This window comes from Dermochelys coriacea, chromosome 2 (genome assembly GCF_009764565.3).
Source record: "Dermochelys coriacea isolate rDerCor1 chromosome 2, rDerCor1.pri.v4, whole genome shotgun sequence".
NCBI lineage: Eukaryota > Metazoa > Chordata > Testudines > Dermochelyidae > Dermochelys > Dermochelys coriacea.
Window position 1 is genome coordinate 233655519 of NC_050069.1, and position 12813 is coordinate 233668331.

Below are 12813 nucleotides of genomic sequence, written 5' to 3' on the forward strand. Positions count from 1 at the left end.
TTTCTGGAGTTTTGCACATTGTGTTCAGTGGAGAAACAAACAATGGAACACTGAGACACTCAATAAGAGGCACTAATTAATTTTATCTGGCAAATACAAGAATATGAAGACAATTTGTTTATTCATTTCTACTTAAGATTTCTACATCAAATATTGTTTTAAAATTTCTTGTTATTTCTCCTGTGTTTTCACTACCATTCAAAGCTAGCATTTTGTAAGCATCATTACGAAAGCACAGAACACCCAGTGGCAACTTTCTTACAATAGAGTCATGTGATGCAAGCTAGAAGCATAGTACAGAATTGTTGGCTTGCTTCTGTTTTTTTCTCTGAAGCGAAGTATGTCAGGAGCACGAATATTAAATTAATAAAACAATCTTTAAAAATAATCACTGATATCAGGAATATGCCATCTTAAATGCATTATCATATTTAATTGACATGCACCAATTGGACCATGTCTATTTATTTATTACTCTGGTTATTCCCATGAATAATTGTTTTTTAAAATACTGCCAGAGAATTTGTTTTTCCCAGATTTTTTTGTGAAAGATGCCAAAATACAATATTAAAAATACCTACATTCTCCAACAAAGGCTATGGAACACTAGAGGTCAGCAATTTACAATCTTAGACAGCTATCACTTTATCATATTCAACCACTGCAACAAAACGTTACCTAAACAGCACTCTAAAAAACTTTTGAAACAAAAAGCATTTTTTTTTACTCTTGTTATATATTAAATCTTTAAGTGTTCTTTTATTAACAATCAGTAACACCACATGCTGTAGCCGTTTTGATACTCAACAAAATAGCACAAAATAGCAACAGCTTCACATATATTTGTCTTCTATAGGCTATATGTCGTCTTATCTCAGTTATGACATTTATGTTTGAATGAGAAAATTCAGAACAACTCCATTATGGTTATTCCACTTGTGAGTTATCCTACCTATTCCTGGCACATGAAGATAAATGTCAGTAAAGCAGCAAATATATGCTTTTATATTTGATCTAGACTCGCAACTAATTGGCACTGAAGTTTCAGAGAAAATATATGGAATGTATGTGAATTATATAAAAATCTCAGTTCAGATATGAATAACTGGACACAGTTCATTATATACAAAACATGAAAAATTGAGGCACCCAAAGGTTAAATGACTTTGCCACAGTCACACAATGAGTGGCAGAACTAGAACTGGAACCCAGCTCTTTTGATTCTCAGTAATATGCTGACTCCTTTTGCTAAGGTTCCCTTCCCAGTTTTCACTCTCCACCCCCAAAGTAGACAAATATACATTTATGCAACAACATGCCTTCAGGAACATTTCTTCCTAGTGCCTGGAAATAAGTGGTTGTCAATAAGTGGTGGTCTAATCATTTCTGAAATGTATATTTTGGCTCAGTAGTACCTTGCATATATGTGTGTATGCATGCATACATTTACAGACTCACACAGACTGAAAAATGTACCTAACACTCACTGGCCCAAGAACTGAACCTACTTGGCAGAGTGAAAAATATACCACCCCCTGACACAAGTAATACGCTCCTCCCAAAATGTAAAGCAATAGATATTGTCAGAACTAAGACATTACTTCAGCTGATGAAATCCAGAAAGAATAAACCCTTTAAAATAAGTTCTGTGGTATGTTGAAAGAGTTTCTTTTTGAAAGAATGGGTTGGGCGGGGACGAGGAGGAGAGAGATTGAGGAAAAAACAAGGGAGTGGAGGGTGAAAGGAAATTTAAAAAGTGGGGAGTACAGAAGGGGTGGTATATTTTTCACTCTGCCAAGTAGGTTCAGTTCTTGGGCCAGTGAGTGTTAGGTACATTTTTCAGTCTGTGTGAGTCTGTAAATGTATGCATGCATACACACATATATGCAAGGTACTACTGAGCCAAAATATACATTTCAGAAATGTGCTACCCTCTGCAGATTAAAAGAGGAGCTTTCTATGGCATGTAAGGTGGCACTACCTGGCAACTTCATCCATGGTCCTTCTCCCCACCCCAAGTAGCATGGAGGGACCTTGCACAGGTAGTCCACATTCTGAATAAATTTTAGAGACTAACAAATTTATTAGAGCATAAGCTTTCGTGAGCTACAGCTCACTTCATCGGATGCATTTGGTGGAAAAAGCAGAGGAGAGATCTTTCCACCAAATGCATCCGATGAAGTGAGCTGTAGCTCACGAAAGCTTATGCTCTAATAAATTTGTTAGTCTCTAAGGTGCCACGGGTACTCCTTTTCTTTTTGCGAATACAGACTAACACGGCTGCTACTCTGAAACCTGAATAAATTTTGTTCTATATGGACAGTATGTAATCATAAACATTTTTACTGGAGTTTGAGTTAACATAGAAAACTTTTCCACTGTGAGTTGAAATGTGGCCCATAATAGTTATAGTGTGCAGTTAAGAATTGATGTTCATTTATTTGGTCTAGTAAGTATGGAAAATAGGAATTGGAGTCAGCATACTTAGAGTTTAATATCAGGTATGCCACTGTATGGTCTTATGCAAAGCCACTAGGAAGGAAAGATGGCCTTGTAGTTAAAGCAATGGACTTGGATCTGGATTCAATTCCCAGCTCAGCACAAACTTCTGGGGTGACCTTGAGCAAGCCACTTACTGATCCATGCCTCAGTTCTTCACCTGTAAGATAATATTTCCTATCGTCCCTTTCTCTTATTCTTTGTTTGCTATTCAGACTGTAAGCTCCTCAAGGCAGGCACTATCTATTTCTATGCATCTGGATAGCATCTAGCACAATGGAGCCCTAGTCATTACTGTAATACAAACAACAAATAATAAAGATTTCTCTTGTTCCATCTATCTGTGAAAGGAGTGCAACAGGGCGGTCTACCACTTCAGGGGCTGGAGGGAGGATGGACCAACTGGCACTGTTCTGGAGGGAAGTCCAGCAGGCAGGTGCAGGGAATCAGCTGACCCAGCAGGACAGCAGCTAATGATTGGGTCTGATTCCCACTGGAGGATATCAATGAAGAGCCCACCTCCATGAGGGAGCCTGAGACCAGGAGACAGCTGAGCGCACAGTCTCCTGTAGCTGCAGCAGAAGGCTTCAAGAGGGCAAGTCCAGACCCTTTATTACTGGAGGCCAGAGGGTCCCACAATTCCAGTCAAGACCAGGACTATTGCTTTTCGAATTGTTCTATATTTCTTTTTGTTTTGAGTTGGAGAATAAACAGAGCCCCGGGGGGAAGACCATAAACAGAACCAAGCATGGCTGATTGTTTGTCCCAGACTAATGAGCAGGTCCATTAGCTCACAAGGGGTAATATCTACTCACAGAACATATATTTAATGTTTGTCAAATGATGTGGGGTCCTAGAAGAAAGATGCTATACAATTCTAAATTACCTTTATACACTTAAACTGCATACAGTAGTGACACTCCTATAACCCAATAAAACTTTTGGATTCTCTTGCTATTTTTTTTTTTTATGAATAGACTCCCCAATCCGCCCCCTCAAGAATCGCAATATTTAACTTAGTAGGCTTTTTTCTTGGTAACTAAGTACTGAAGAATATTCTGCAATCTTTTATATCTTACCTCAGAAATAAAAGCACTCATATTTTTCACATGTTTTAACTGAGGGGTGTCAGATACAAACGTGAACTTGCCTTTAGATTTTTCATACTCTTCTTTATAGTGGATCTACAAAGAGAAAAAATGGATTTAAATTGACCCTAAAAATAGAAAAAGACAAAGATTACCTTTTTAGATTTATTCTACTCATCTGGACAGAACACTAAAATACTGTGCCAAGTGGCTTGTAAACACCACATCATGTAACAAAGTAAGCCACAGAGAAAAACCATTCAGATAACGTCAAATAGAAACCTACAACAGCAAGAAGATCAAGTTATAACTGAAACTTCAACTTGTTCACCTAGATGATGTAAAAAAAAAATCACAAAATCTTTGATATGACATATGAAAAAGACAGGATTATTTCTTATACCTACAGTGTATTGTCACCCACTACTTGCAATTCCTGTAGTATCTTGAAAGAAAGGGGGTATTGAAGAGAGTTTCCTCCCCCTGATTTCACGTCAAAATTATTATAAACAGCCTCTAAATTTCTATACACAAACATTGCAAATACAAAATCTTCATTTTCCCACAGCACACGTGTCAAATATAAAGGGAAGGATAACCACCTTTCTGTATACAGTGCTATAAAATCCCTCCTGGCCACAGGCAAAACCCTTTCATCTGTAAAGGATTAAGAAGCTAAGGTAACCTAGTTGGCACCTGATCCAAAATGACCAAAGAGAGTTACTTTCAAAGATACTTTCAAAACTGGAAGGGGGGCGGGAGGGACAAAGAGTCTGTCTGTCTGTGTGATGCTTTTGCTGGGAACAGATCAGGAATGCAGCCTCACAACCCCTGTTAATTAGTAAGTAATCTAGGTAGAAATGCATTAGATTTCCTTTTGTTTAATGGCTGGTAAAAGAAGCTGTGCTGAATGGAATGTATATTCCTGCTTTTGTGTCTTTTTGTAATTTAAGGTTTTGCCCAGAGGGTTTCTCTGTGTTTTGAATCTGATTTCCCTGTAAGGTTTTTACCATCCTGATTTTACAGAGGTGATTCTTTTACTTTTTCTTTAATTAAAATTCTTCTTTTAAGAACCTGGTTGAGTTTTCATTGTTCTTAAGATCCAAGGGTTTGGGTCTGTGTTCACCTGTACAAATTGGTGAGGATTATTATCAAGCCTTCCCCAGGAAAGGGGGTATAGGGCTTGGGGGGATATTCTGGGGGAAGACGTCTCCAAGTGGGCTCTTTCCCTGTTCTTTGTTTAAAATGCTTGGTGGGGGCAGCGTACGGTTCAAGGACAAGGCAAAGTTTATACCTTGGGAAAGTTTTAACCTAAGCTGGTAAGAATAAGCTCAGGGGGTCTTGCATACAGTCCCCACATCTGTACCCTAGAGTTCAGAGTGGGGAAGGAACCTTGACAACATGCAATTACAGTTTTTATGTATCCAAGATCCATGAATAAATTCTGAGGGGCAGGTTTCAAAATGTTGTCCCCAAAGTCTCTAACATTTGAAGTAAAGGTCTTCTAGATAGATGTGTAATGCAGTTGTCAGACTCTTCTTGAAGGCAGAAAAAAAATTCATAAGCTCATTCCTAAAGTCTTTTCCACACACACAGGAGATCATTTTTGCTATCAAGGTGGGGGTAGAGGGTGACAAAACAAAGCAATGGATCTTCTTTCCCTATAATAGTTATTTTAGAAACCCAACAAAAATAAAGTCTCAACTCATACTTTCCCATGAGAAACCACTACATCGTAGGCTTTATCGGAATACAGATAACTAACAAATATTTATGTTATTGTTGCTATGGTCTGAGTTAATGTTTTGTGTTACAGTGTGATTGCGAGGAATGTGTATAGTGTTACTGACTATGCTGGAGGTGAATGGGACTTATTTACAGAGGGACAGAATAAGTTAGTGAAGATGGTGAATGTAACGTGTAAGGATTAACATGCATTTAAAGAAGGATAGCTCAACTGAACTTTCCTTGGTTTTTAAGGAAGTGTGTGGGTAGGTATTCCACTTAAGCAACCTTAACTGCTTGAAGTTTCTTTCAATATTGATATCGATATGGTTCAACGTAAAGTGAATTATTTAGACTTAAGCTCTTCTGTTCTCATCTCTCTAACCTCATTTTCACACACTGCACTGTAGCACCTTGCATTTATGCACTGAAGTCTTGCTGACAGAAGCAACACAGCCTGACCAATAGAAAATGAAAATTTTCTTACCCCATAATTTCTGCAAGTAGCATCTCCCACAATTCTGTTATGTCTGCTCCCCTTCACTCGGCAATTTCCAGAGGCAGTTCAAAACTGCAGCACAGCATGTGCTGGCCAGGCCTCCTTCTCCCTCTTGCCACCAGATGAGTCATTCTAAAACTTGTGTACAGATACTATCATCATCATCAAATGCTAACTCATTAACTGTACAGCAGGCAACTGTCTGCACAGTAATTGTCCAACTAAAAAGCTGACCCCTTGGCTAATGAGCCATTAGGGAGGGTAAAACTGAGGGAGATGTTGTTAACAGAAAGGAAAATTTTCAGATAAGAAATATTCCATGATGCAGCCTGTGATGCTGTCATGCCAGATGCCAGCTCTTGCCAAGACTGCAGGCATTTGCTAAGAACTAACAAACTCATAGCTGGAGACCAGACCAGTTCACTTGTGTGTTAGTTTTGCTCAACATAAGTAGTCTTTTGACTATTTGAGTCAAAATAAGTAGTCTTTTAAGAATGTATTTAGTATTTAGACTATATTAAATCTTTGTAAATTGCTGTATGCATTAATCTCACTTGTGATGTCGGTATTCCATGCTAAGAAAATATGTAAGTTTTGCTTTATAATTTTGAAAAGGTTTGCTGTGAACTTGTGAACCCATGCACAGGATTCATCCTATGCCCATCCATAAAGACTATCGAAGTCAGATGGGCCATCAAGAAATACTGCAATACAAAAGATTGATTAATGGCCCTATCACACCCAGAATATGCTGCGAGCAAGGAAGCTCATCCTGTGGACTTGGAAGCTGAATGAAGGAAATCTTTTTGGCTGTTTGAACTCTGACAGGGCCAGAGACTCTAAACTGAAGCCAGAAATCCCCAGGGACTGCCTTCTGGGTTTGCCCTGACAGACACTTTGACTTGACAAATCACTACAACTCTGTCACTCTTAGGAGTTAGATGGTAACTCATGTGTGTATATATTTGCTTGCTTTAACCTATAAACAACTCTCTTATTTCTTTTTCCTACCTAATAAAATTGTAGATAGTTTATTACAGGATTGGCTACAGTCGCTGTTTCTGGTATAAGAGCTAGGGTACCAACTGATCTGGGGTAAATGACTGTTCTCTTGGAACTAGAAGCAACCTGAACGAGATGTGATTTTTGGTGTAAGACAAGTGACCATTTATCACTAAATCCAGTTTGTCTGGGTGGCAAGATAGACTGGAGAGTCTAAGGGGACTGTCTGTAACTCCATGGTAAGACTGGTTTCACAGTGGTAGCTATGTTAGTCTGTATCAGCAAAAAGAATGAGGAGTACTTGTGGCACCTTAGAGAATGTTAGTCTCTAAGCCCTGGTCTACACTACGAATTTAGCAGTATTAGGTCGATTTAACCCTGCACCCATCCACACGACCAAGCCTGTTTTGTCAACTTAAAGGGCTCTTAAAATCGATTTCTGTACTCATCCCCGGCGAGGGGTTTAGCGCTAAAATCGACCTCGCTGGGTCAAATTTGGGCTAGTGTGGACACAATTTGACGGTATTGGCCTCAGGGAGCTATCACAGAATCATAGAATATCACGGTTGGAAGGGACCTCAGGAGGTCATCTAGTCCAACCCCCTGCTCAAAGCAGGACCAATCCCGTACTAAATCATCCCATCCCTAACTAAATCATACAACTATCCCAGAGTGTTCCATTCTGACCGCTCTGCACAGCACTCTCAACTTAGATGCACTGGCCAGGTAGACAGGAAAAGCCCCAGGAACTTTTGAATTTCATTTCCTATTTGGCCAGTATGGTGAGCTGATCAGCACAGGTGACCATGCAGTCCCAGAATCGCAAAAGAGCTACAGCATGGACCGAATGGGAGGTACTAGATCTGATCACTGTAAGGGGAGAAGAATCCGTGCAGGCAGAACTCGGTTCCAAAAGATGAAATGCCAATATATATGCCAAAATCTCCAAGGGCATGATGGACAGAGGTTACAACAGGGACACACAACAGTGCCACATGTAAACTAAGGAGCTCAGGCAAGCCTATCAAAAAACAAAGGAGGCAAATGCTCGCTCCGGGTCAGAGCTCCATACATGCCACTTCTATGATGAGCTGCATGCAATTCTAGGGGGGGCCCCATCACTAGCCCACCACTGTCCATGGACACCTGCAAGGGGGGTATCTCACACAACAGGGATGAGGATTTTGTGGATGAGGAAGCTGAGGAGGAGGTTGAGGATAGTGCACAGCAGGCAAGTGGAGAATCCCTTCTCCCCGGCAGCCAGGAACTGTTCATCACCCTGGAGCCAATATCCTCCCAACCCTCCTAAGGCGGGCTCCCAGACCATGAAGCCGGAGAAGGCACCTCTGGTGAGTGTACCTTTGTAAATATAATGCAGGGTTTAAAAGCAAGCGTGTTTAATGATTAATTTGCCCTGAAGACTTGGGATGCATTCGCGGCCACTACAGCTACTGGAAAAGTCTGTTAATGTGTCTGGGGATGGAACAGAAATCCTCCAGGGACATCTCCATGAAGCTCTCCTGGAGTACTCTAAAAGCCTTTGCAGAAGGTTTCTGGGGAGGGCAGCCTTATTCCGAACTCCATGGTAGGACACTTTACCACGCCAAGCCAGTAGCAAGTAGTCTAGAATCATTGCAGAACAAAGTGTTGCAGCGAATGGGCCCGGGCTTTGGTGCCATTCAAGCAACATCATTTGGGGGAGGGATAGCTCAGCGGTTTGATCATTGGCCTGCTAAACCGAGGGTTGTGAGGCCATTTAGGGATCTGGGCCAAAAATTGGGGGACTTGGTCCTGCTTTGAGCAGGGGGTTGGACTAGATGACCTCCTGAGGTCCCTTCCAACCCTGATATTCTATATGCTATGATTTATCTCTCTGTGTTAGCCTCAGGAGAGTGATATCATTCATGGTCACCTGCTTGAAATATGGGAAATTTTTCTAGTTTTATTTTGGCAGCTCCTAGAAGCCCCAATCATAATGTGCTGATTGTGAGCGCAAGATTTGAGTGGGTAATTATAACAGGACATAAGACAGGATCTTCACATTAGATTTTGATCCTAGATGTTCTGTTCTGCTATAGACATTTTTGCATCATTTGGCATCAGGCAACTGGAAGATGAAAAAGGACATACAGAATACTGTAGTGACATTTTTGCACTTGAAATATGTATGAAGTAGACAAGAAGTTTCTGAAGCATTAATGGTGTGGATATGTGGTGAATACAAGCAATGACTGGAAGAAATGAGCATAGAAGCTTATATTCTTATTCAAATTTGGGGTTTAAAATTTGGATGAGTAAAATATTAATTTGGCCAAGTGTGAATTTTTGCCTGAAAGTGACCACCTATTCATTACAAAATATTATGCAAGGATGACTGGATCTCTTAGACCTCACAAGATATGATTATGAAAAATCCTTCCTTTGGGACTTAGGCTCCCAAATCCCATTGAATTTCAATGGTAGTTGGATGTCTAACTTTTTTAGGCTCCTTTGAAAATCTCAAGCCAAATATATACCTTTTGTGTCCTTTATACTTGTATAATTTTGACTAATAATTATAAACCCATTGGGACAATCCCACCTTGATATAATTGGTCATAATTCAACTAACTTCTGTGGAAATATTTTTCTTTACACCAGTTCTGCATTTGGCCTTGTGTCTCTGACTCTTATTTCACAGGATATTAGAGCCACCACAATTCTGTTTTACAACAAATGGGAATCAAAGATTTCAAAAGTAATATTCACAATAGTTTTCTATTCTGCTACTTTATATCAATTGCTGTTGAAATTAAAAGCAGAAAATGTATGACTTGCTGTGGAATTAGAGAAAAACTCAAGGTACCATATTGAAAGAAAACATTAAAAAGTAACAGTTTTTGCATCTCAACTACATACGTGTACATACAGACATACACACAAATGTAACTTGCACACTTCAAGACTCTTAAACAGCCTACTAGTATAAGCTATGGATGTATGTATGATATCGTGTGTAAAATAAAACAGTGACACTGTGTTCAGAATAGGAAACCATCCTACTACAGCTCGAATCCATCAATAAAGTGAAAGTTATTGTTCCTGTGAATTTGTTTGAAATGTGAGAAAAATATACTTAAAACTTTTTAAGATTAAGCTGCATAAGCAGCCATCACTTAGGTAAATATACAGGTATACATTTTTCCCCCAAATTCACTGTGAATTATTTTTATTCAGATGTTGACAAAGTTATACTGATTTTTAAGGCCCCTTTTTGGATAAATTAGCCACTTATGGGAAAACATGACGTTATATATCACAATTTAAGGCTTGAGCCAATTTCCACTGGGGTTAATGTGAGTCTTTAAATTGATTTCAATGAGAGCTGGATTGGGCCCTTAATGACTTCATATTGTTTTTCAAATTGCTTCCATTTAAAAAAATATAACGTTTAAATTACAAGATTTCACATTTACGCACAACAGTTCTGCACAACTACTACACTGAGTAGTTGTGGGCTACAATTGCAAAAGAAGAGTCAAAAGGACCAAATTCTGCCAGATCCAATTCAGTCAGTTATACCAATACAGCCCTACTGAAGTCATATGGATATGGTCAGTAGAATTGCACACGTGTAACTGAGGGCAGAATCTGGCTCTGGACACACTGGTATACTGTACATTGGTTAGTATTAGCTTTTAACAACAACAAATTATATCCTGAAGAACTTGTTTCAAACTGTATATATATCTTAAGATGAAAAGTCAAACTCTGAAACATTAGACAAATGAAATATTCAATGAGGATTTAATTAAGACACAGTTTATCATGCATCCACATTTTCTATCCAATACTGAGAAAAGCAGCTTGAAACAATAGTTAACTGGGTCATAATTACTTTTCTCATTTTAACCAACAATAAATAATTTTTTGTCTTCAGTCTACTGACAATTCTCAGAACCACAGTGTAGTACTTTGAATTCTTTTGTAGTTAAAAGAAAAGAAACCAGAACTGCAACAAATGCATTTTCTATTAATTTTTATTAACCATCATTAAACACAATTAATTGAGAAAAACAGTAATTAAAGTCCTGGCAGGATCTAATCTTCACCACGTCCAGCCGATGGCAAGAAGATGCTGAATTAGAAAGAACTACAATTTGGACTACAGTATGTGGCAAATTAGATGGTAAGTAGCATTACGTTTAAAGGAAATTTGCTGCAGGTGATAAAGAAACAGTAACATGCACATATGAAATGCAGTATGATGATTCAAGAGGCAAGCTATTTCCCTTCTACAGAAAGGACTATGATAATTTGCTTAATTACTTTATTTGTATTCAGCTTCCTACTTTCCCATACCACCACCCTGTATCCCCTTTTAAAATACAAACAACAACAAATTAAGGGGTCCAATTTAAATGTGGAAAAGAAAGGGGCTGGAAAGGAAGGTAACACACAAGTCCAACATAAGTGAAAATTAAAAGCATCTTGAACTCTATTATTTAATGAAAAGAGATTAAATTGGATGGATTTGAGAGGGGAGCAACATAGGGATCGTCGCAAACAAAGTGACCATCAGCTGACTGCAATGGTGGGATTGTTAAACAGTGGAACATGAGAACGGATATCCTCTCATACAAGACCCAAGGCTTGCATGACGTAAAGGGCTTTAAAAATAACAGTGCCAATTTAAAGTCAGATTGTAAAGAGCTCAGGGTGAATATAATATGATCACGATATCTCAAGCCTTGAACAATCATGCCATTGCACTCTGACAGAGTATCTGTGTTGACAGCCTTGCAAGGAAGGAAAGGGAATAACCCAGCCTTGTAGTCACAAGGTCATGTGCTCCTGTCACAAGGTCACCTTAGGGTAAAACTGGAAGCCACACAAAGTCATTGAAACCCACTTATGTTGGACTTATATATATTACCTTCATTTCCAGTCCCTTTCCTTTCTACATGGTAATGAGCAAATTTGGGTCTGAAACCTGTGCATGTACTTGGGTGTGTATATATATATTACACACACACATACACACAGGTTTTCAAGTACAACTTTGTTCATTACCAAGTGAATACACTAATCTATTTCCATATTTGCATGAATAATAGCTGCTCCCTAAACAGTCATGCAAACAAAAAGTACTTTGCACAAACGTTTAAAAAAAAAAGCAAACGTAAAGAACTATGAACATAGTTGGATCCAAAAGCAAACTGGAATATTCACTGAGCTCTGTTCCCAAACTTTGTGCAGGTGCTGCCAGAAGTGAGTGAAGACAATCCCCCTAGAAACCCTTCACAGCTGTGCGTCTCCCCTGTAACCAAAAAGGGTCAAGAGGTTCTGGCACCATTCCTAGAATGAAGATGTATGTGATAGGGGGAATTTTCTCCCTGAGTACTGTAGGACTTTTCTAGTAATAGTGAAAATTCAATTATGATGAAGGTTTGGGGGGATTAAAAAAAATTCACTTTGAACCTGATCCAATATTCATTAAAGCCAATAAAAACACATCCAACGATTTCACTGAGCACTGGATCAGGCCCAAAATGCGGGTTCCATTTTAGTATATTAATAGGGAGAATTCCCTTTGAAATTATATTGGTTCTGGACCATTGCACTTCTTATAATAATATCATACAGGAATCATTATCTTTTGAAAGCTTCACATATCCCAGTGAAAATCACTCTTTCAGCAAAAGCCACATCTTTGAACCATTACAGGGTCTGAAATCTCATTTTAACTCATTTATTCATCTTAGCCCCTAAACCTTCACAAAAAAATCAAAGAAAGATATCTCCACAATATTTATCAACTGATTAACAGCAGCAACAGCTACCACGACCACCAATGATACACCAATGATTACTTTTCAATAGTAATTCCTTTCTAATTAAAACAAATAGTTTATCAACACTGTTCAGGGTATTTTTTTGCCTTTATAAAAATGATCATATCTAGAAATAAGTAGTATGGAAACAATAAATGGATTTCAGGTCAGCCTAATTCTTTATTTT

The 12813-nt window shown here is 38.7% G+C and overlaps 1 protein-coding gene across 10 annotated transcripts in view; it reads right to left on the reverse strand.

Moving 5' to 3' along the window:
* Positions 1 to 12813, reverse strand: part of NEBL (nebulette) — a 406325-nt gene that overhangs the window by 114989 nt on the left and 278523 nt on the right. For 8 of the 10 annotated variants that reach the window (XM_043509413.1, XM_043509418.1, XM_043509414.1 and 5 more), the window contains exon 3: positions 3579 to 3683. The exons of the other annotated variants lie outside the window; for them this stretch is intronic. In XM_043509413.1, coding sequence (XP_043365348.1) covers positions 3579 to 3683 — 105 coding nt within the window. The remainder of the gene's footprint in view (positions 1 to 3578; positions 3684 to 12813) is intronic. 10 annotated transcript variants of the gene reach the window in all.